A 25,893-nucleotide genomic window follows, 5' to 3' on the forward strand; every position below is an offset into this window, starting at 1 on the left:
TTAACAGCTGCCATGAAAATTGTGGCAGTCACGTTGGCATCGGTTTGTTGGTGGGTTGGCCGATTCTTACATTTTAATCACCCACCCGACTCTCGCGCATGTCGGAGGGGGGATGGTGGTTTAATGTAATATTTCCAAGTTTGCTGACGACACGAAACTAGGTGGAACTGTGAGTTGTGAGGAGGATGCAAAGAGGCTTCAAGGCGAGTTAGGCAAGCTGAGTGAGTGGGCAAATACATGGCAGATGCAGTATAACGTGGATAAATGTGAAGTTATCCACTTTGGTAGGAAAAACAGAAAGGCAGAATATTATTTAAATGGTGTTAGATTGGGAAATGTTGATGTATAAAGGGACCTGGGTGTCCTTGTACACCAGTCACTGAAAGCAAACATGCAGGTGCAGCAAGCAGTTAGGAAGGCAAATGGTATGTTGGCCTTCATTGCAAGAGGACTTGAGTACAGGAGCAAGGATGCCTTACTACAGTTATACAGGGCCTTGGTGAGACCACACCTGGGAGTAGTGTGTGCAGTTTTGGTCTCCTTACCCAAGAAAGGATATACTTGCCATAGAGGGAGTGCAGCAAAGGTTCACCAGACTGATTCCTGGGATGGCAGGGCTGTCATATGAGGAGAGATTGGGTCGACTAGGCCTGTATTCACTAGAGTGAGAGGGGATCTCATTGAAACGTATAAAATTCTGACAGGGCTAGACAGACTGGATGCAGGGAGGATGTTTCCCCTGGCTGGGGGCTCTAGAACGAGGGGTCGCAGTCTCAGAATACAGGGTAGGACATTTAGGACTGAGATGAGGAGAAATTTCTTCACTCAGAGGGTGGTAAACTGTGGAATTCTCTACCACAGAAGGCTGTGGAGGCCAAGTCACTGAATATATTTAGGGAGATAGATAGATTTCTAGATGCAAAAGGCGTCAAGGGGTATTGGGAGAGAGTGGGAATATGGTATTGAGATAGAGGATCAGCCATGAACATATTGAATGGCGGAGCAGGCTCGAAGGACCGAATGGCCTACTCCTGCTCCTATTTTTCTATGCTTCTACCTTCTATGTTTCTATGTTAATACCAAGGCCATAGTGTTGGACAAGCATGGGGCAGAGAGTGACACTGGTAGTTTTGGGCAATACCATGGCACCATGAAGCAAGGGGCAACCCAGGCAGGTGAGAGGCAAAGAGACTACATAAACATGAAAGTAGTAGGAATGGGAGGTTTCTTTAATCAAGAGTACAGTCAGACTTCTTTGCAGTTGTGGCCAAAAGTCTCAAGTGGTACGTTGCCTCCCTGGTGAAGGCAAGGCATATCATAGAACAGGTGCAAAACTTTTAGGAAGGGACAGCAGACAAAAGTCAAGATCTATGTTGGAACCAATGACAGACATATGGGGGGAGAAATTCAGTTGGCTGCGCCACCCGTTAGCGCCTTAAGAGGGTCGCAAGCCACTGCCCACGCCTCCCGCTAAATTCCGCGGGACACTAGTGGTGGCACTAGCCGTTAGCGCTGCGCCGCTACCGATGATGTCATCGGTGTGCGCAGCGCCCCACTGACACCCCGGCCGCGATATTTGGAAGCGCCCCCTGATTTACCGCCGGACGCTATGTGCGACCGGTTCAGGGGGGCCTACCTGCGGCGGGGGAGGCGCAAATTAAAGGCGAGGTGCGGGGCGGCCATTTTTGTTGTTGGCTGCCTGCCAGCACCTGCCTGCGCGCCCGTCCCCGGCCTCCTGAACCCCCCCCGCCCCCAGCGGAGTGCCGGCTGCGTTCCAAGAGACCGGCACTTTTCGGTGCCGGGCTCTTTTGCCGGCACTTGCGATCCTCAGGGGCCAAGAGGGATGCGGGGCGCCTCCAGCAGCGCCGCGCTTCCCTTTGGGGCGCTACTACTGAATTTCCGGCAGGCGGCCGCAAATGCTTCCGGGGCGATACTTTTAGCGCCCTGGCGAGGCTGGCACCCCAAACGGGGCTATAGTCAATTTCTGCCCCATGGAGTTTGGTATTAGATTGAAAAACAAGACCTCTAGGATGGTAATCTCTGGATTTTTTCTTGTGTCGTGCATTGCACAAATTAAGGAGAAGATCAGTTAGGTCAACACATGGCTGCAGGGCTGCTGCAAGAGGGAATGGTTTACATTTTTGGGGCAGTAGAGGAATCTCAAACAAGGAAAGGCTATAGATAAGGAATGGCATTCTCCTAATTTATGGAGAGGTTAAATGGATCAAAAATAATATGGCACCAGGAATGGGGAAGTTTACAATTTGAGAATAAAGGAGAGCAGGATTAATAAAGTTATTGGAATAGAAGCAAAAAGCTTAGCTGAAATCATAGACATTATTAGAGTCAAAAGGGAACGAAACAGGCTTTAAGGTAATGAGAGAGGAAAAACACTGATGTAGTGGATAGTGCAGATTCACCAGAATAATACCAGGGCTTAAGGAGTTACATTTTGAGGACCAGGTTGCATAAATTTGGCTTGTATTCCCTTCTGTTTAGAAGGGGTGATCTAATAAAGGTGTTTAAAATGATAAAGGGATTCGATAGGGTAGATACAGTGAAACTATTTCCTCTGATGGGGAATACAGAACAAGAGGACATAGTCTTAAAATTAGAGCTAGCCCATTTAGGAGTGAATCAGGAAGCACATTTTCACACGAACGGTGGTGGAAATCTGGAACTGGCTCCACTAAAATTCTGTGGATGCTGAGTCAATTGAAATTTTAAAGACTGAGATTGATACATTTGTGTTGGGCAACGTTATCAAGGGAATCATAGAAATTTATTGCACAGAAGGAGGCCATTCGGCCCATCATGTCTGTGCCGGCCGAAAAAGAGCTACCCAGCCTAATCCCACTTTCCAGCTCTTGGTCCATAGCCTTGTAGGTTACGGCATTTCAAGTGCATATACAAGTACTTTTTAAATGCGATGAGGGTTTCTGCCTCTACCACCATTTCAGGCAGTGCATTCCAGACCCCCACCACCCTCTGAGTGAAAACATTTCTCCCAAACTCCCCGCTAATCCATCTACCAATTACTATAAATCTATGCCCCCCTGGTTATTGACCACTCTGCTAAGGGAAATAGGTCTTTCCTATTCACTCTATCTAGGCCCCTCAATTTTATACACCTCAATTAAGTCTATCTAGGCCCCTTAATTTTATACACCTCAATTAAGTCTCCCCTCAGCCTCCTCTGTTCCAAAGAAAACAAGCCCAGCCTATCCAATCTTTCCTCATAGCTAAAATTCTCCAGTCCTGGCAACATCCTCGTAAATCTCCTCTGTACCCTCTCTAGTGCAATCACATCTTTCGTATAATGTAGTGACCAGAACCGCACGCAGTATTCTAGCTGTGGCCTAACTAGTGTTTTAACAGTTCTAGCATAACCTCCCAGCTCTTGTATTCTATACCTTGGCTAATAAAGGAAAGAATCCCGTATGCCTTCTTAACCACCTTATCTACCTGTCCGGCCACCTTCAGGGATCTGTGGACATGCACTCCAAGGTTCCTCTACACTTCAGTCTCCTACCATTTATTGTGTATTCCCTTGCCTTGTTATCCACACCATAACCAAGACTGCCTATATCCACCTCTAACATCGCTCATCTCCACCCCTGCCTCAGCTCATATACTGCTGAAGCCCTCATCCATGCCTTAGTTACCACAAGACTTGACTATTGCAATGCATTCCTGGCTGGTCTCCCACGTTCTACCCTACATAAACCTGAGGTCATCCAAAACTCGCCTGCCCGTGTCCTAACTCGCACCAAGTCCCATTCACCCATCACCCCTGTGTTTGCTGACCTACATTGGCTCCCGGTTAAGCAACACCTCGATTTTATAATTCTCACCATGCCTCACCCCTCACGATCTCTAATCTCCGCCCCCCCCCCACCCCCCAAGATATCGACACTCCTCTAATTCTGACCTCTTGAGCATCCCTGATTTTAATTGCTCAACCATTGGTAGCCATGCCTTCAGCTGCCGAGGCCCTAAGTTCTCCGCCTCTCTACCGCCTTTAAGACGCTCCTTAAAACCTACCACTTTGACCAAGCATCTGCCCTAATTTCTCCTTATGTGGCTCTATGTAGCTCGGTGTCAAATTTTGTTTTATAACACTCCTGTGAAGTGCCTTGGGATGTTTTACTACGTTAAAGATGCTATATAAATACAAGTTGTTATTGTCGTTAGCCCTCCTCCACCAGCATTACTTCTCTGGATTGAATTCCATTTGGAACTTTTCTGCCCACCTGACCAGTCCACTGATATCTTCCTGAAGTCTACAGCTATCTTCCTCACTATCAACCACATGGCCAATTTTATCATCTGCAAACTTCTTAATCATGCCCCCTACACTGAAGTCAAAATCTTCGATATATACCACAAAAAGCAAGGGACCTAGTACTGAGTCCTGCGAAACCCAACTGAAAACAGTCTGCCAGCCACAAAAGCACCAGTCAACTATTACCTTTTGCTTCCTGCCACTGAGACAATTTTGGATCCAACTTGATACTTTCCCTTGGATCCCGTGGGCTTTTACTTTTCTGACCAGTCTGCCATGTGGGACCTTGTCAAAAGCCTTGCTAAAATCCATGTACACTACATCAAACTCGCTACCCTCATCAACCCTCCTTGTTACCAAAATTCAATCAAGTTAGTCAGACACAACCTTCCCTTAAAAAATCCATGCTGACTGTCCTTGATTAATCTGTGCCTTTCTAAATGACAATGTACATGTCCCTCAGAATTTTTTCCAATAATTTGCCCACCACCTAGGTTAGGCTGACTGGCCTGTAATTATTCTGTCCATCACTTTTTAGCCAATGGTACAACATTAGCAGTCCTCCAGTCCTCTAGCACCACACCTGTAGCCAGAGAGGATTGGAAAATGATGGTCAGAGCTTCTATTTCCTCCCGTGCTTCTCTAAACAGCCTGGGATATATTTCATCCAGGCCTGACAATTTATCTACTTTCAAAGATGGTAAACCCCTTAATACTTCTTCTCTCACTAATGTTTATTCCATCGAATATTTCACACTCTTCCTCCTTAACTACAACATCTGCATCGTCCCTCTCTTTTGTGAAGACAGATGCAAAGGGCTCGATTTTCCAAGCCCCGAGGGGGCGGGCATGGAGGTGGGACAGCCGGTAAACTCGGAGAAATTGGGGCGGATGGCAAACCCGCCCCCCATCCCGCCTCCGTGCCCATTTGCCAGGAGGCGGGAAGATGTGCAGCTTCGGGTCCCGTCTCCTAGAGGGGGAAAGGCATTTAATCCTTTTAACTGCCTGTTAACAGGTAGTTAAAAGATAGAAAAAAGGATTAGTGCCATTTTACCTTCACAGGTGAAGGCTTCCCGACCTCGGAGAACCCCGCCGGGTTGGAGGAGACGTGGAGGAGGTCTGCGGTGGTCGGAGGCACCTGGAAGTAAGATTTGAGGTGAGTGATGGGTGCAAGTGTGGAGTGGCAAGTATGCAAGGTGAGTGATAAGTTTAAGAAAGTGTTCACTTACCTTGTTTTCCTTCTGTAGCCTTTAGCCGCGGAGGATCGGGAGAGCCGACATCCTGCTCGTCAATTTCAGGTAATGGCTGATGGACCCTCCGATCCATCAGACATCTGAAATTTACAAATTTGCAATGTTTGATGAGTCCTCACCTCAAAGACTCATCAAACTAAAGAGAATGTCAGTGTTTGACAGCTTCACAGAGTTGTCAATGTCATTTCTTTCAAGAAGTCTTGACAGATAGCACGTCTGACGTTGACGTGATCTGTCAGTGACTTCTTCACTAATTGGCCTGCTGAGCCCGCAGGGTGGGCTTAACAAGCTCAATCAGGGGAAAATCCCTCTGAATGGTCAGGCAAGGATGGAGGCGGGACATTGACATGACAAGCAGCAGTCCCGCCTCCATTCACAAAATCCAGCCCAAAGTATTCATTAAGAACCATACCCACGTCTTCTGCCTCCACACGCAGGTTACCTTTTTGGTCTCCAATAGGCCCTACTCTTTCCTTGGTTATCTTGCTCTTTATGTATTTAGAAACCACCTTTGGGTTTTCCTTGATTTTACTTGTCAATTTTTTTTCTTGCCTTCTCTTTGCTTTCCTAATTTCCTTTTTAATTTCACCCCTGCACTTTCTATACTCCTCTAGGCTGTCTGCAGAATTGAGCTCTCGATATCAGACAAAAGCTTCCCTTCTTTTCCCCCCCTTATCCTACCTTGTATGCTCCTTAACATCCAGGGGACTCTAGATTTGGGAGTCCCACCCTTTTCCTTTGTGGGAATATATTTGCTCTGAACCCTCACTATCTCCTCCTTGAACACCTCCCACTGTAGCTGTTTCCAGTCCACTTTTGCGAAATCACATCTCAGCTTAGTAAAATTGGCCTTTCCCCAATTGAGAACTTTTACACCTGGTTTATCTTTGTCCTTTTCCATAACTACGCTAAATCTATGGAGCAAAGGTGGGTAAATGGAGTTGAGGTACAGATCAGTCATGATGTAACTAAGCGGCCCACTCCTGTTGCTACTTTTTAAGCTGTCCTACACACTATATAGAGAAAAGACCTACAAACAAATGCTCTTGTTTGTCACACTAAAGTTATTTTCTTTTCAAGATCTTTCATTTTACTATGTGAACTTTAAAAAATTGAGTTTCTGCTGTTGAAGTAACTTTATTTCTATTAAAAAAAGTTCAATTGCCATTTCACATTGTGGTCTAATACCACCCACTCTGGGATGTAGACCGTTTTTTTTATGAATGTAACATTTGACTGCAATAGCCCTCTGACTTCAAGTTCCTGTGGAGCGGTGGGGGAAATTAATAACACAGAATGTATTTCTTGTTACCCACATAGTTCCTTTATTTTTCCCTTCAATTCCTTCCACTAATGACTGATCGTCTTGTTGGAATTGTGGGGAAGGGAAAGGCAGAGAGCAGAAAATTCACTTGCAGGGAGCCTCAGTACAAGATCCTCCATATAATCCTATCAAGATAAGCTACTTAAATTGCAAACTGTATGTCTAGCAGTGAAACACTTTATATAAAAAAAAAAAAAAAAACTTCAAAACAAAGTTGTGAAAAAAATGGATTAACAAAACGACTGCAGTTCGTTATATTAACAAGTAGGGTAGGACCACGTTATGCAGGTATGGCATTCAAACAGATCAATTCCAGCCAATCTATTGACTCAACATCTGATGGACAAGTAGAACAACGTTGCTGATATTCTCCTGGAGGCAAAATCTCCTTTCATAGACTCTTTTCATAGGCTTTTAAAAAAATGAGGCTACCACAAATATATCTCATTACCACTGAACCAAACTAAAGCCCACTGCAGTTTTAGCCAAGATCCCAGACAACAGAGCAGTAAGCTCTGGATGGATTTTCTAGATTCCTTAAGAGGGAGTGGATCCCATATGTATATCTCCCTTTTATTCCTCATACCATGGTTCTTTTACAGGATTTGGGAGGAAGAGATTATGGACAACTTTGTTTCTGAAGTTCTTGGCTCTGTGTAGACTAACCCATCATGACCTCAGACAGGAGATTTGGGCAGACAGACCCAGTGTATCTATCCTCAAAGCTTCTGACTGACAGCATGGATCTTCAGAGGCTTAATCTTAGGAAAGGTACATTTCTAGTAACAACTGACTGTAGAGATGTTACTGTTATCTATGTAGAAGCTATACAATGCTAAATGGAAGTATTTTATTCAAAAATTGTATGATCACTAATTTAATCCACTGCTTTCTGGCAAAACCAGGCAGTGGAATGTATCTCCTTATGGTACTCCAAGGGAGGATCAATCAGGAAAATTAGAGCTGTTGCACTTGTGCAATGAGCATATCATGGGCCAAAATTCAAATGGTTACTCTTGAGGCCAGCTGTAATGCAGCAACCTGGAACAGTAAAAGTGCTTTTATATCACAACTGAAGATGACAAGGGCTTTGATGTGGAAGTATTCTATGTTATCCTGAAAAAAATTGGTCCCTCAGAAACTACCAAATAACTTTTGCACTACTTTGTTATTCTACTATATTCTATTACAGTATATGAATAGGTTGAAGAGGTTTCCCCTCGTGGGGAAATCTAGAACTCGGGAGCATAGTTTCAGAATAGAGGGTCGCCCTTTTAGAACTGAGATGAGGAGGAATTTCTTCTCTCAGAGGGTCATAAATCTGTGGAATTCTCTGCCCCAGAGAGCAGTGGGGCTGGGTCATTAAATACATTTAAGGTGGAGATAGACAGATTTTTGCAAGATAAGGGTTATGGGGAGCGGGCAGGGGCTTTGAGCCCAAGATCAGCCGTGATCTTATTGAATGGCGGAGCAGGCTCAAGGGGCCAAGTGGCCTATTCCTGTTCCTATTTCTTATGTTATGAACAATTAAAGAATGATAGATAATCTAATTTTGATATGGTGTCCTCATTCTTAAATTGGAATTCAACCCGGATATTCCAACCTCTCTTTCCTGTTACCCTGGTTGATATTTAGAACTATTTTCATGGTGATGCTACAAGTCTTCTGTGCACTATATTGCAGGTTTGGTGCTACAGCTTCTTCGAGGAGAACGAAAGGCAGGCCTCAAGGTGACAGTGTTTTTAACTGGAAAGGAAGTCTAAGGGAGGAAACTTCCAAAAGGGAATGTCTCCGAGTTGATAACTGACAATATCATACTGTACATATACCAACCTTTACTGAAAAATGAAGAAGTTTCATATCAAATGTATACCTTTGTTCTATTACAGTCCAGCTTAATTGAATAACAAGTTTAATGTACTCAGAATGATTGCACTTGGCTCCTTTACTATACCAACCAACTTACTACAACAAGCTACTGACTGCACTGCCGGCTCAACAAACTGGAAGTGTTCATTACTTATTTTCACTGGGAAAAACCAAGTCAGAAAATGAAAATTATGGACAAAAATTCCAGAGTTCATCATTTATAAATCTGGCTATTCATAAACTACATAACTTAACATTTGGTAATATATAAAAATAGAATATTTAAATGTTTAATACAATTTTAATTTTTGAAAACTGTCAAGTTTTTCCTCTTACCTGTCTGTTCTGGACATTTTAAGCTGACTTCTTTCAGAAATGTGTGTGAAGTCATATCATATGTTCGCAGTTTTAGCTCTGTACCAAGTCCTAATATTTCCAGCTCTAATACGGGGTTTTCCGTATCCTCTACATGACGAAAGATTCCCAGTGACATCTATAGATATTTTTAAAATTATAACAGAATTAGAACATGTAAATTACATTTTAAAACAAAAACACCATGTAATAAATAAGAGATGGATCCTATTACCCCATCTTTTGAGTTACCCTTTTCCCCCTTTTATAGGTTTTCTCCACCCTTACTTTGTACCACTCTGCAGCCAAGAGGGCATGCATTTATCATGGGGGAATTTCAATTATCCAGATGCTCACTCAATAAACATCAGAGGAAAACTAAGGAGGAGTGTATATTTCTAGAGGTGGTACAGGTTTTCTCCCTTACTCAGTTTGTTGAGCAGGCAATGCCATCAGTAGCTTTAGTAAATGATCAGGTATGATGCACAAGGTGTTTACTATTCTTGATTACAATGAGGCATGGTGAAGGGGCTCACATAACTCCTACACTGGCAGTAGCCTTTGTACCAATAGGGCTACCTATCCTGGGAAGGATAAAGGTTGTTAGCCAGACAAACATTACACATAATTGGGAGCAGCTCGTCATAACCAAGCATCAATTGACCAACCTATATAGAGGACTCTAATGTAGAGATGGAATAGCTACAGAAGATGAGGAGAATTTTTTTCACAGCAAGTTGTTTATGATCTGAAGTGCACTGCCTGAAAGGGTGGAGAAAGCAGATTCAATAGTAATTTTCAAAAGGGAACTGGATATACACTTGAAGGGGGAAAATTGCTATGGGCTATGAGGACAGGGCAAGGAGTGGGACTAATTAGATAGCTTTCAAAGAGCCGGCAGAGGCACAATGGACTGAATGGCCTCCTGTGCTGTATGATTCTAATGTTGTGAAAGGTATATAAATGCAAGTGGTATCTTTTTATCTGTCATGAAAAGATCTGACATTCCATGAAGCCCAAACCCCTCTACATTATCTCATGTGATCTATGGTGTCTTACAAAGATGCACTCGGTAGCTACTAAGCCAATTCCAATGTGCAGGATGTAATTGTAACTGTGTGTATAGGCTGTAATTCAATCTTTTTTGCAACAGTTTATTCATGCACCCCACAAAGGCACCGTCAATTAAGGTAGGGCCGTGGTTTCTATGAACTAAAACTTAACTAATGCGTGAAGTGATTGGGACAGCAGGCCTCAAAGTTCACAATCTACCCTTGTACGATGTTCCTCTACCTATGGCATACTGCTGACCTCTCCAAAAGATGGATAAACAGTGACAAACGGTATTTCAGGGTAAATTACAAACATATTAACCAAAAGATATAAATGTGTACAGAAGCAAATTAAAATGAGCAGATAAAGATCAATGCAATACTGAACAAAACGTTTTCTGAAACAACAACTTGCATTTATATTGTACCTTTAACATAATAAAACATCCCAAAGCACTTCCACAGGACCTTTTATCAAACAAAATTTTACACTGAGCCACCTAAGGAGATAGTAGGACAGATGGCTAAAAGCTTGGTAATAAAACGGTTTGAATTACAGTACGGAGTCCTTTTCAGAGTCTTTAAACAATTCTACGTGGAACATACCTTTGTCTCCACTGAGTTCTACATTACTAGCATGATACAGAAACACACTTGGACTAAGTAAACGAAAGATCAGCAGCTACTGCAAAACAGAAGCAAAATAAAAGGCGGCTTTCATCCACAGGTATTTTTTTTTTATCAAAAGGCATTTGCTTTCCTTTCATGAGGTCTCCTGTGGGATTAACCATTTCAGATAATTGCTTTGCTTACTTCCTCAGTCAGCTTTCATTTTGAAAGCTTGAGGCATTCGGTGAAGAAACCTGGAATGCTAAAATTAATACGTTGTTGACTCCTATCCAGGAAGTCAGATAAACTTGAATGCTCACACAAAAGTCCACATTCCTAGGGCAGTATTTACATATTCATTTAAACCCAAAGCAAAGACAAAGGAAATTTATCTGAAACAGCATCTGTCTTCATAACTGCCAGTCTGGGCCTGCGACAGGTGGTGAGAGAACCAACACGAGGGGAAAAACCTCGTCCTCACCAATCTACCTGTCACAGATACTTCTGTCCATGACAGTATTGGTAGCAGTGACCACCACATAGTCATTGTGGAGACAAAGTCCCGTCTTCACACGGAGGACACCCTCCATCGTGTTGTGTGGCACTGCCACCGTGCTAAATGGGATAGATTCAGAACAGATATAGCAGCTCAAAGCTGGCATCCATGAGGCGCTGTGGGCCATCAGCAACAGCAGAATTGTATTCCACCACAATCTGTAACCTTATGGCTCGGCATATCCCTCATTGTATCATTACCATCAAGTCAGGGGACCAATCCTGGTTCAAAAAGGGGTGTAGAAGGAGCAGCATCAGGCGTACCTAAAAATGAGGTGCCAAGCTGGGGAAGCTGCAACACAGGACTACATGCATGCTAAAAAGCGGTAGCAGCATGCTATAGACAGAGCTAAGCGATCCCACAATCAACGGATCAGATCAAAGCTCTACAGTCCTGCCACAACCAGTTATGAATGGTGGTGGACCATTAAACAACTAACAGGAAGAGGAAGCTCGATGAATATCCCCATCCTCAATGATGGTGGGGCCCAGCACGTGAGTGCAAAAGACAAGGCTGAAGTGTTTGCAACCATCTTCAGCCAGAAGTGCTGAGTGGATGATCCATATCGGCCTACTCCTGAGGTCCCCATCATCACAAAAGCCAGTCTTAAGCCAATTCGATTCACTCCACGTGATATCAAGTAACAGCTGAGCACATTGGATACAGCAAAGGCTATGGCCCCCGACAACATCCCAGCTATCGTGCTGAAGACTTATGCTCCCGAGCTAGCCGTGCCTCTAGCCAAGCTATTCCAGTACAGTTACAACACTGGCATTTATCCGACAATGTGGAAAACTGCCCAGGTATGTCCCGTCCACAAAAAGCAGGACAAATCCAACCCGGCCAATTACCGCCCCATCAGTCTAATCTCAATCATCAGCAAAGTGATGGAAGGTGTCATCGACAGTGCTATCAAGTGGCACTTACTCATCAATAACCTGCTCACTGACGCCCAGTTTGGGATTCGCCAAGACCACTCAGCTCCCGACTTCATTACAGCCTTGGTCCAAACATGGACAAAGGAGCTGAATTCCAGAGGTGAGGCGAGAGTGACTACCCTTGACATCAAGGCAGCATTTGACCGAGGGTGGCATCAAGGAGACCGAGTAAAACTGAAGTCAATGGGAATTGGGGGGGGGGGGGGGGGAACGCTCCACTGGCTAGTCATAACTAGCACAAAGGAAGATGGTTGTGGGGGTTGAAAGTCAACCATCACAGTCCCAGGACATCACTGCAGGAGTTCCTCAGGACAGTGTCCTAGGCCCAACCATCTTCAGCTGCTTCATCAATGACCTTCCCTCCAACATAAGGTCAGAAATGGGGATGTTTGCTGATGACTGCAGTGTTCAGCGCCATTCACAACCTCAGATAATGAAGCAGTCCATGCCCGCATGCAACAAAACCTGGACTACGTTCAGGCTTGGGCTGATAAGTGGCAGGTAACATTCGCGCCACAAAAATGCCAGGGAATGACTATCTCCAACAAGCGAGAGTCTAACCACCGCCCCTTGACATTCAACGGCATTACCATCGCCGAATCCCCCACCATCAACATTCTGGGGGTCACCATTGACTAGAAACTTAACTGGACCAGCCACATAAATACTGTGGCAACAAGAGCAGGTCAGAGGCTAGGTAACGAGAAAGGATTAATTAGCAATCTTGTTGTACGAGGCCCCTTGGGTCGGAGCGATCATAATATGATCGAATTCTTCATTAAGATGGAGAATGAAGTAGTTGACTCAGAAACTAGGGTCCTCAATTTAAATAAAGGAAACTACGATGGTCTGAGGAGCGAGTTGGGTAGGATTGATTGGGGAATGGCATTCAAAGGGTTGACGGTGGATAGGCAATGGCAAACATTCAAAGACCGAATGGATGAACTACAGAGTTTGTTCATCCCAGTTTGGCATAAAAATAAAACAAAAAAGGTGACTCAACCATGGCTAACAAGGGAAATTAGGGATAGCATAAGATCCAAGAAGAGCACATACAAATTGGCCAGAAAAAGCAATAATCCTGAGGATTGGGAGCAGTTTAGGATTCAACAAAGGAGGACAATGGGGTTAATTAAGAAAGGGAAAATGGAATATGAGAGTAAGCTTGCATGGAACATAAAAACTGACTGTAAAAGCTTTTATAGATATGTAAAGAAAAAAAGATTGGTGAAGTCAAGCGTAGGTCCCTTGCAGTCAGAATCGGGGGAATTTATAATGGGGAGCAAAGAAATGACAGACCAACTAAATACATATTTTGGTTCTGTCTTCACAGAGGACACAAATAACCTCCCAGGAATACCGCGGAACATAGGATCTGATGAAAGGGTGGAACTGAAAGAAATCAGTATTTGTAGGGAAATGGTGTTAGGAAAATTGATGGGACTGAAGGCCGATAAATCCCCAGGGCCTGATAATCTACATCCCAGGGTACTTAAGGAAGTGGCCCTGGAAATAGTAGATGCATTACTGGTCATCTTCCAGAACTCGATAGACTCTGGAACAGTACCCATGGATTGGAGGGTAGCTAATGTTACCCCACTATTCAAAAAAGGTGGCAGAGAAAAAGCGGGGAATTATAGACCGGTAAGCCTGACATCGGTAGTGGGGAAAATGCTAAAGTCCATTATAAAAGATGTAATAGCAGAGCACTTGGAAAGCAGTGACAGAATCGGACAAAGTCAACATGGATTTACAAAAGGTAAATCATGCTTGACTAATCTACTGGAATTTTTTGAGGATGTAACTGGTAAAATAGATAAGGGAGAACCAGTGGATGTGGTGTATTTGGACTTTCAGAAGGCTTTCGATAAGGTCCCGCATAAGAGGTTAGCGTGCAAAATTAAGGCACATGGGATTGGGGGCAAGGTATTGACTTGGATAGAGAACTGGTTGGCGGACAGAAAGCAAAGAGTTGGAATAAACGGGTCGTTTTCTGAGTGACAGGCAGTGACTAGTGGGGTACCGCAAGGATCGGTCCTAGGACCCCAGCTGTTCACAATATATATTAATGATCTGGACGAGGGAATTGGATGTAATATCTCCAAATTTGCAGATGACACAAAGCTGGGTGGGAGGGTATGCTGTGAGGAGGATGTCATGAAACTCCAGTACGATTTGGACAGGTTGGGTGATTGGGCAGAAACATGGCAAATGCACTATAATGTGGCTAAATGTGAGGTTATCCACTTTGGTGGCAAAAACAGGAAGGCAGATTATTATTTGAATGGCAATAGATTGGGAGAAGTGGAAGTGCAAAGAGACCTGGGTGTTCTTGTGCACCAGTCGCTGAAGGTAAGCATGCAGGTGCAGCAGGCGGTTAAGAAGGCAAATGGTATGTTGGCCTTCGTAGCAAGAGGGTTCGAGTACAAGAACAAGGATGTCTTGCTGCAGTTGTACAGGGCCTTGGTGAGACCGCACCTTGAGTATTGTGTGCAGTTTTGATCACCTTACCTGAGGAAGGACGTTCTTGCCATGGAGGGAGTGCAGCGAAGATTCACCAGGCTGATACCTGGGATGGCAGGAATGACGTACGAGGAGAGATTGTGTCGATTGGGCTTATACTCACTGGAGTTTAGAAGATTGAGAGGGGATCTCATCGAAACCTATAAAATTCTGACAGGTCTGGACAGACTAGATGCAGAAAGGATGTTTCTGATGGCCGGGGGGTCCAGAACCAGGGGTCACAGTCTAAGGATAAGGGGTAAGCCATTTAGGACTGAAATGAGGAGGAATTTCTTCACCCAGAGAGTGGTGAACCTGTGGAATTCTCTGCCACAGAGGGCGGTGGAGGCCAGTTCATTAAATATATTCAAGAAAGAGTTGGATATATTTCTTGAGGCTAAAGGGATCAAGGGATATGGGGAGAAGGCAGGGACAGGGTACTGAATTTGGATGATCAGCCATGATCTCATTGAATGGCGGAGCAGGCTTGAAGGGCCGAATGGCCTACTCCTGCTCCTATCTTCTTCTATGTTTCTATGTATTCTGCGGCGAGTGTCTCACCTCCTGACTCCCCAAAGCCTTTCCACTATCTACAAGGCAAAAGTAAGGAGTGTAATGGAATACCTTCCACTTGCCTGGATGAGTGCAGCTCCAACAACACTCAAGAAGCTCGACACCATCCGGGACAAAGCAGCTCGCTTGATTGGCACCCCATCCACCACCTTAAACATTCACTCCCTCCACCACCGGCGTACCTTGGCTGCAGTGTGTGCCATCTACAGGATGCACTGCAGCAACTCGCCAAGGCTTCTTCGGCAGCACCTCACAAACCCGTGACCGCTTCCACCTAGAAGGACGAGGGCAGCAGGCGCATGGGAACACCACCACCTCCAAGTCACACACCATCCTGACTTAGAAGTATATCGCCGATTGTTCATCGTCGCTGGGTCAAAATCCTAGAACTCCCTACCTAACAGCATTGTGGGAGTACTTTCACCATACGGACTGCAGCAGTTCAAGGCGGCGGCTCACCACTACCTTCTCAAGGGCAATTAGTGATGGGGGATAAATGCTGGCCTTGCCAGCGACGCCCAGATCCCATAAACGAATAAAACCTTTTAATTTATTTTTTAATTCCACTGTACTGGCCTAACTACAGTTACATGAATAGATACAGAAATATTTTATAATATGATACAAGACATACATCCTTCACAGTAAATACTCTGACTTTGTTTGTTCCCTTCTCTATAATGCAGAATTTTCTTGAAATAAAGAAAAAGGCACCATGTCAATATTAAGTAGTAAATTGTGGTTTGTTTAAAATCCAATTGCATTTAAGATTTAGGCGACAAAATAGTATTCACAAAAAGACTAACACTATTCTATCATAGCCTCCTCCATCTTTCTTCCCACACACATACACACATTTCTTAAAAAATAAGCTGACTGGGAAGTAAAGAAAATAGATTTGTCATATTCTTAAGACAACAGGTTTTAAAAAAAAGATGCACAGATTTACGCTGGTGAAATGAATGAGGTTATTCTGAAATTTACTCCAAGTATGCAACTTTTCTAAAATGAGAACTTAGTTCCACATCAGTCAAGTGACAAGCATTTTAGGACAAAGGTAGTGTGTTGAATAGAAAAAAAAATTACCTTTGTTATTTCAAATTGCATTTGGAACTCAGTCATATTTTTCATAGATTCTTGCTTTCTCAACTTTTTCCGATATATAGACTCTGATCTTTGTAATGAATTATCACTTGCTAGCTGAACAGGTGCTTCATCCACAGGTGAGCTCGGAGCATCATAGAATTCGTCATCTGAATCTGTGGAAGCTAAATCTGGTTATACATTTTACACAGGGAATTTTAAAACAGTATAGACAGATATCCGATGTCAACAATTATATATCTTTATGTTATTACTATCATAGATATAAACATTCTTTCCTTCTCCTTTGAAACTTGCTTCAGCTCATTCTGCCTGAAGAAAAGCAATCTTTACCACTCTTAATTTCATATCAGTTTAAAATGTTCGAGTTCAGCCCCTCTTTTTATCCTCCCATACCTGCATTTTTAACAATGTATATAACTCAGCAAGGAAACAAGCTACTTTTCACACTATTCAGAAACTACATGGAGCACAATTATACAATGTAATATTGTAATATTAGTTAATATCAAACTATGTGGCTAGGTGATGAGAAAAAGAAAAACGTACTAGCAGCAATTAAGGGAGGTAATTTTGACTTTGGTCGATAGTGTAAAGCAGGTGATAGCGGATTAGCCGATTTCAACAAAAAGCAGATGGACTAAAAATGTCAGACAAATATTATATGACTGGAATAAAGGACAGCTACCGCCGCCACCACTACCTGCACATACATAGCGGCCTGTAATTTCTGATAGGAGGTTTCCTGCGTGCGGATGCCCCCTATCGGAAAAAAATCTACGAATTTACCCGAGGGCTCCTGGGCCTCTCCAGTCGAAATGCGCAGGGCCCACGTATCCCAGGAGCGCATGCAGTTCGCAAGCGTCCCTGGGATCACATGGGCCAGGCCAGCCAATAGGAGAACGGAATCTCCCTTCATACTTTTGACAGATAGACCTGTCAAATGTATGAATGGAGAGCACCCCAAAAAGACACTAAAACATTAAATAATTTTTAAAAAACCCATCATGTTTTAAAATGAGTTAAAATTACATTAAATATTTTAAACAAAAATTTAATTTTTTGAAAAACATAATTAAAGTTTTTTTACGAGCTAAAAATAAACTTACCTTTTTTAAAAAGTATTTTTAAAAGTATTTTAAAATTATAAATGAGTGAAAAAATTTTTTTTTTTTAATTTTTACTTTTTTCAACTCTTATGCTGGTAAAAGCAGGCCTTACGCCTGCCTTTACCAGGCGTAAGATTTCTAAGGGTTTTCAGCGGGCTGAGGTTCTGCAGAAAGCAGAACTCTCTGCCCGCAGAGGCCCTTCTCTAGGGCAGTCATCCGATCGGTCAAGAGCATGCTTGACAGATCAGAAATGCCGGTTTTCAGTGCATGTGCTTCGCATGCCTGAAACCGGCATTTCCGATGTCCCTACGGGTGTGTACACAGCGCGTACACACCCGTAGGCATCGGAAAATACGGGCCAGTGTCTTCAACATGGAAAACATCCCTAGGCAGTTTGACAGTGAAGAAATAAACCTGTTATAACATACAAAATGAGCAGGAACTGACATGGGCACGGATAAATTAAGTAAATAAGCAGAACAATGACAGATGCAGTGTAACTTACTGAAACGTGAAGTTATATATTTTGGACACAAGAATTGCAGAAGGGATAGGGAAGCATGGGGTGGGGAGTGGGAAAGAAGTGAGGGGTAGAGATGAACAAATGGATGAAGGTGAACAAAGGGATGCAGCTGAATGGCACAAAAAGCAAAAGTCAATGGGATCCTGGGCTTCTTCACATGAGATATAGGGTATAAAAACTAGTACTAATGCAGTTAAATAAAGAGAGGTGGTCACACTTCATATGCAATACTGGCTGTTATGTTTTAGGTACCGATCTTTGCAAGGTTATTCTGGAAATGGAGGGAATCCAGCAATCATTCATCAGGATGATACCTGGCCTGTAGGTATTTAGTTATAATGAGAGACTGGGTAAATGTGCGTCATATTCCCTACAGACAAGGAGGTAACTGGGTGATCTTATTGAGGTGTTTAAAAATAAAGAAAATAACAACAGTTGGCAGTAAAAGTGAACTCAGGAAAGATTTCTTCACATAGTGAAGGTCAGAACGTGGAATATACTGTCCCAGAAGACCACAGACGCAAAAACAATTGAGGTGAATAAAAAGGAGATAGCCATTTACTTGGAAAGTAAGGATGCCGAGGGGGTTGAAAAAGGGTACAGGCAGAATGCTATTCTCTACTTAGACATTATGAATGGATTATATTTTCAAAGTACAGTATTTCAGTAAATCTTACCTGTCATACTTAGAACAGAAGAGTACAGGTCCTTGTGTAGTGCTCTTTTTTGAACAGACCGTGGCGTCACGTTAGGCGATGGTTTCGGCATCTAAACAAATTTCCCATATTATATACAAAAAGAAAATTAACCAGACTCCAATTATATTCTCTAACTTACCTCAAAAAGGCATTCTCTTTTCGAGCACATCTTGGAAAAAATATTCATCCCAAGGATATCTATTCCAGTTGGATCATCAATTACAGAAGGATGTTAATTTACAATTACGACAAATTGGTAACATACAATAACTTGCTTCAGAATATCACATGCTTCATAAACAAGCCATATTTTCTCCAACTGAAAAGCATCCAATACTTGACATCATGCCACACAATTTTCACTTCAAATATAATGATGTAAGCCTACCTGAAGAGATTTTAAGGATGGTGGTGGCGAACGACTTTGTGGTTTAGGAATACTATCAATTAATCCTAAAACCCCCGTAAGTTTTTGGTCCGAGATACAAATTGAAAGTAAAGCAAGTCCACCATAAACTTTAAATCTGTTTAAATAAAGGAAACAGTGCATTAGAGCTGCTATTAATTTGTGTAAAACAATCTTTATTTTCCATTGGGAAACAAACCTAAGTTGATCTTTAGATGTTTTTGTTGATTTCAAAATCTTGGTTTGTGTATAGCAAAATACATCCCATCTGAAATACTGATCTAAAGACATTTATATAGACTGGCAAAAGACGGTTAACAATAGCATTCTGGTACAAACTCTCTGGGCAGAGTAAAAATGACGATTGCATTGTGAAATAAAAAAGGATATGTAGAGACAGTAATGCTACAATAATATGCGACTTAAATCAACTCAGTGTAAACTGGATGCCCAAATGGAAGTGAGACGGCAGAATCAGAACCAGTGAATATGGTACAGCATTGTTTATGGAATTTGTATCTAGACCATGTTCTTACGAGCATTCAAGATAATGTTTGTAATGGGCCGTATTTTCCGATCGGAGGTTTCCTGCCTGCGGAGGCCTCTGATCTGGAAAAAATCTACGGACTTACCCGAGGGCTCCCGAGGTCCGGAAACTTCCGCTCCTGGGCCTCTCCAACTCGAAATGTGCAGGGCCCACGTATCCCAGAGGCGCATGCGGTTCGCATGCGTCCCTGGGATCATGTGGGCCATGGGGAGCCAATAGGAGAAGAGAATCTCACTTCATACACTTGACAGATAGACCTGTCAAATATATGAATGGAGATCACCCCAAAATCACTGTAAAACACTAAGTAAATTAAAAAATGAATCATTTTTAAAATATGAGTTGAAATTACAATAAATTAAATACTTTAAACAAAAATTAAATTTTTTGAAAAAAAATTTAAAAAATTTATGGGGCTAAAAATAAACTTACCTTTTTTAAAAGTTTTTTGAAATGATAAATGAGTGAAATTTTTTTTTTCAAATCTTATGCTGGTAAAAGCAGGCCTTACGCCTGCTTTTACCAGGCGTAAGATTTCTAAGGGTTTTCTGCAGGCAGAGGTTCTCTAGAAAGCAGAACTATCCGCCCGCAGAGGCCCTTCTCTAGGGCAGGCGTCTGATCTGTCATGAGCATTCTTGACAGATCGGAAATGCCGGTTTTCAGCTCATTCGCTTGGCATGCCTGAAACCGGCATTACCGATATCCCTACGGGTGTGTACACAGCGCGTACACACCTGTAGGGATCGGAATATACGGCCCAATATAGCAGTATAGTCTCATCTAACTGTGACCACATTATTTGGAAATCAGAACCAGTAAAGACAAGTACAAAAATATATGACTTTTAAAAGGCATGGAATTAGGATACTGTGGTAGACCAAATGCACTTTTCCTCTTTTTAACCTTTGCTTTGCTCTTATGGATCCATAACACTCAATGAAAATGTAAAACCCAGTGGCTAAGCTGGGATGAACTGAAGTAGATCTGTTTAGGGTAGTCCAGAGTGAGCCACTACACAAGTTGACATCTTTAAAAAAACATTTTAGTCATTTTTAAGACTATAAATAAGTCAAGAAACTCAGTAAAAAAAATAATAAAACAACAACTTCTCTTTATAAGTACAAGGATTATAACAGTCCAGTACGGAGGGAGAGCTGCACTGTCGGAGGTGCTGTCTTTTATGAGAGCTTGAGCACAGAGCTTGGCGACAGAGCTGGGTAAATCACAATCAGAGTGAATCGCAAACAGAGTGGAAGCTGGGAATTTGGTGATAGTAGGAAGGCAGTTTCTCACATCCAATTCAAAAGAAGGAGTGGAGCCACAGAACCCAAGGATTCTAAGTTAACTTTCTAACATTTTTGGGGGCGATTTTCTCAGCCCCGAGGAAGCGGGTATGGAGGCGGGACTGCAGGGAAAATGGCAGAAGTTGGGGGCGGGTCTCGGTCAGAGCCACACCCAACTGAGATTGGCGTCTCAGCCCCTGCACCACTACTACTACTACTATTTCTACTCCTCCCTCCTCCTCCTCCTGAGACACTAAATACAAAGACTTAGGGGTTGATTTTCTCAATGGGAAATTTTTGGAGATGGGGCTCCCATTTGCCAGGTTTCAGCCCCACCTCCATCAGCTTCTGGCCAACCAGCGGGATTTTCCCCTGATTGACCTTGTTAAGCCCGCCTGGTGGGCTTAGCAGACCAATTAGGGCAAAGCCAGTTGCAGAGCATGTCAATGTATGACATGTTATCTGTCAAGAATTTTTGAAAGAAGAAATGTCATCGTTTGACAGCTCAGTGAAGCTGTCAAGCACTGACATTCTGTGTAGTTTGATGAGTCCTTGTGTTCAGGACTCCTCAAACCTTTCTACTTTGCAGAAATCAGATGACTGTTGCATCACAGGCTGCAGCAGCTGGTCTGTGATCTCTACAATGGAGATGTCGGCGACTCCGGCTCCACAGCGGATGAAGGCTGCAGGAAGAAACAAAAGTAAGTACACTTTTAAAAACACTTAGGACTTATCTCAGATACTCACCTCTACACTTGCATCCATCACTTACCTTCACACCACACTTTTGCCCCCCACCCACAGACCCACTACTCGCCTCAGTGACCCTGGCGGGTTTTGGAGCCTTCAGGAAGCCCGCACTTGAGGGCTTTAATCCCTTTCCACCTCCAAGGAGACGGGACCCAGCACGGGATGGCAACCTGCTTCCTGGAAAGATGGCATGGAGGCGGGTTGGGGGCGGTTTGCCACCCACCCCCAACTTCTGCCATTTTCCCGGCAGTCCCGCCTCCATACCTGCTTCCTCGGGGCTGAGAAAATCGCCCTCAAATATGTTAGATAATAAACGGGTCGTTTTCCGAGTGGCAGACCAATTAAATACATATTTTGGTTCTGTCTTCACAAAGGAGGACACAAATAACCTCCCAGAGATGCCGGGGAACATAGGGTCTGATGAAAGGGAGGAACTGAAAGAAATCAGTATTTGTAGGGAAATGGTGTTAGGAAAATTGATGGGACTGAAGGCCAATAAATCCCCAGGGCCTGATAATCTACATCCCAGGGTACTTAAGGAAGTGGCCCTAGAAATGGTAGATGCATTGCTGGTCATCTTCCAGAACTCGATAGACTCTGGAACAGTACCCATGGATTGGAGGGTAGCTAATGTTACCCCACTATTCAAAAAAGGTGGTAGAGAAAAAGCAGTGAATTATAGACCGGTAAGCCTGACATCGGTAGTGGGGAAAATGCTAGAGTCCATTATAAAAGATGCAATAGCAGAGCACTTGGAAAGCAGTGACAGGATCGGACAAATTCAACATTGATTTACAAAAGGTAAATCGTGCTTGACTAATCTACTGGAATTTTTTGAGGATCGAACTGGTAAAATAGATAAGGGAGAACCGGTGGATGTGGTGTATTTGGACTTTCAGAAGGCTTTCGATAAGGTCCCGCATAAGAGATTAGCGTGCAAAATTAAGGCACATGGGATTGGGGGCAAGGTATTGACTTGGATAGAGAACTGGTTGGCGGATAGAAAGCAAAGAGTTGGAATAAACGGGTCGTTTTCCGAGTGGCAGGCAGTGACAAGTGGGGTACCGCAAGGATCGGTCCTAGGACCCCAGCTGTTCACAATATATATTAATGATCTGGACGAGGGAATTGGATGACACAAAGCTGGGTGGGAGGGTATGCTGTGAGGAGGATGTCGTGAAACTCCAGTACGATTTGGACAGGTTGGGTGATTGGGCAGAAACATGACAAATGTACTATAATGTGGATAAATGTGAGGTTATCCACTTTGGTGGCAAAAACAGGAAGGCAGACTATTATTTGAATGGCAATAGATTGGGAGAAGGGGAAGTGCAAAGAGACCTGGGTGTTCTTGTGCACCAGTCGCTGAAGGTAAGCATGCAGGTGCAGCAGGCGGTTAAGAAGGCAAATGGTATGTTGGCATTCGTAACAAGAGGGTTCGAGTACAGGAACAAGGATATCTTGCTACAGTTGTACAGGGCCTTGGTGAGACCGCACCTTGAGTATTGTGTGCAGTTTTGGTCGCCTTATCTGAGGAAGGACGTTCTTGCCATGGAAGGAGTGCAGCGAAGATTCACCAGGCTGATACCTGGGATGGCAGGAATGACGTATTAGGAGAGATTGTGTCGATTGGGCTTATACTCACTGGAGTTTAGAAGATTGAGAGGGGATCTCATCGAAACCTATAAAATTCTGTCAGGCCTGGACAGACTAGATGCAGGAAGGATGTTTCCGATGGCCGGGGAGTCCAGAACCAGGGGTCATAGTCTAAGGATAAGGGGTAAGCCATTTAGGACTGAAATGAGGAGGAATTTCTTCACCCAGAGAGTGGTGAACCTGTGGAATTCTCTGCTACAAGAGGGCGGTGGAGGCCAGTTCATTAAATATATTCAAGAAGGAGTTGGATATATTTCTTAAGGCTAAAGGGATCAAGGGATATGGGGAGAAGGCAAGGACAGGGTACTGAATTTGGATGATCAGCCATGATCTCATTCAATGGCGGAGCAGGCTCGAGGGGCTGAATGGCCTACTCCTGCTCCTATCTTCTATGTTTCTATGATGGGAAATTCACACTCACTTTTCCAGTGCGCAGAAGGTCATGAAATCTCTTCCTGCACTGAATCCAGGTTCTGCAGGTTACTGATAGAGTTGACCTCCTCTGCCACCTGGATCCACACAGCCTTGGTCTGCTGGGGAGGCATCTTCCTCCCTGAAGGGAAAAGCACCTCTTTATGAGCTCTTGCTCCCTCAAACTAAAGCCTGCAGGGCAACATCATCAAACCTGGGAGCAGACCTCGGTCTCTCGCTGGTCATTCTGCCTCCAGGTCCCTTTAGCATGAAAGGCCAAAAGGTTGGCAGTCTGCAGAAGAAGCAAGGCTTGTTGCAGGCCTTAAATGCAGCAGCAATGATGACATCATCGGAGGCAACTTTCAGACTGGAAAAACTCATTGGCCATGGGTTCCCACACGTTGGAACTCAATTGGCCAATTAAGTTCAAATCACATCAATCTCCCACATCGATTTAAATTCGGGTGGATAACACGAAATGCGATTACACGACCCCAGCCTGCACCCGAATTAAAATCCAGCCCATAGAGTACAAAAGCAAGGAAGTTATGATGAACCTTTATAAAACACTGGTTCGGCCTCAACTGGAGTATTGTGTCCAATTCTGGGCACCGCACTTTAGGAAGGATGTTAAGGCCTTATAGAGGTTGCAGAAAAGATTTACGAGAATAATTCCAGGGATGAGGAACTTCAGTTATGTGGATAGACTAGAGAAGCTGGAGTTCTTCTCCTTAGAGCAGAGAAGGTTGAGAGGAGATTTGATAGATATTCAAAATCATGAGGGGTCTAGACAGAGTAGAGAGAGAGAGAAACTGTTCCCATTGGCGGAAGGGTCAAGAACCAGAGAACAAGATTCAAGGTGATTGGCAGAAGAACCAAAGGCGACATGAGGAAAAAAGTTTTTACGCAGCGAGTGGTTAGGATCTACAATGCACTACCTGAAAGGGTGGTGGAGGCAGACTCAATCGTGGCTTTTGAAAGGGAATTAGATAAGTACCTGAAGAAAAAAAAATGTAGGGTTATGGGGAAAGGGCAGGGGAGTGGGACTAGCTGAAGTGCTCTTGGAGAGCTCCAGCACGGGCTCGACGGGTCAAATGGCCTCCTTCTGTGCTGTAACCATTCTATGATTCTATGATACAGTAACGATAACCGAGACCTTGCTCAAAAAAGGGGAGGATTGGATGCTTAATATTCCTGGGTACAGGAAACTTTTGTTTAAACGGAGGTTAAATCTCCGGAATGCTCTATCCACCGGCAAAATTCAGGAGTCGGTTCAGGTAACTTTTTTTTACTTTTTTTCTCCATTTCTGGCTCTGCGTCTAGCTGAAGCTGTTGCTCAGCTACAGAGACACTTGCAAGCTGCGCCGACTGTTTTGAAGCTGTTGCTAAGCAACAGGGTTTGTTGCTAGATACGGAGCTCAGAAGCTCCGTATGTTTTAACATTAGCGCTGGTTTCTCCGGCAGTGTTGATCGACCGGCACCAGCTCAGTCCCGTCAGTGCCGGATACCAGAAAGTTTCCTGTACAAGGAATTCAGGAAAGATAGGGAAGAAGAAAAAAAGGAGGGGTAGCAGTTTTGATTTTAAAAATTTGCAGTGCTAGAAGCAGAGAGGGGGAGAAATTGGGTATGTATCGCCACCTATTAGCGCCTAAAGAGGGCAGTCAGTGGCTGTAGCGCCACTGGCCGCGCCTCCCACGATATTCAGCGGGGCGCTAATGGTGGCGTTAGCCTGTTGCGCTGCGCCGCCACCGATGAAGTCATCGGTGTGCGCAGCGCCCCGATCGCGATATTTGGTAGCGAACGCCGCTGTAGCGCCGTTCGCTACCCGCGCCCGGTTCACGGGGCCTTGCTGTGCCGGCAGTGGCGCAAGTCAAGGTAGAGGTGCGGGGCGGCTGCCTTTTTCGGCGGCCGCCTGCCAGCACCTCCGTCCCCAGCCTCCTGACCCCCCCCCCCCCACGGCATTGCTGGCTGTTCCCATAGAGCCCGGCACTTCTCCTCGGTGCCGGGCTCTTTTGCCAGCACTTGCGATCGGGGATTGCGCTGCTGCAGGCCCCTCCCCCTTAACAATGGGTGGAAGGCCTGCAGTACCGC

General features: G+C 44.0%; 1 protein-coding gene across 6 annotated transcripts in view; it reads right to left on the bottom strand.

Annotated features, from left to right (window-relative positions):
* Positions 1–25,893, bottom strand: part of vps13a (vacuolar protein sorting 13 homolog A) — a 631,135-nt gene that overhangs the window by 371,336 nt on the left and 233,906 nt on the right. For all 6 annotated transcript variants that reach the window (XM_085985825.1, XM_085985842.1, XM_085985834.1 and 3 more), the window contains exons 23-26: positions 19,138–19,273; positions 18,729–18,819; positions 16,402–16,574; positions 9,068–9,224 (exon numbers count right to left, since the gene is read on the bottom strand). In XM_085985825.1, the coding sequence (XP_085841951.1) occupies positions 9,068–9,224; positions 16,402–16,574; positions 18,729–18,819; positions 19,138–19,273 (557 nt within the window). The remainder of the gene's footprint in view (positions 1–9,067; positions 9,225–16,401; positions 16,575–18,728; positions 18,820–19,137; positions 19,274–25,893) is intronic.

Source organism: Somniosus microcephalus, chromosome 1 (genome assembly GCF_052327205.1).
Source record: "Somniosus microcephalus isolate GS21.2 chromosome 1, FLI_Smic_1.0, whole genome shotgun sequence".
Lineage (NCBI taxonomy): Eukaryota > Metazoa > Chordata > Chondrichthyes > Squaliformes > Somniosidae > Somniosus > Somniosus microcephalus.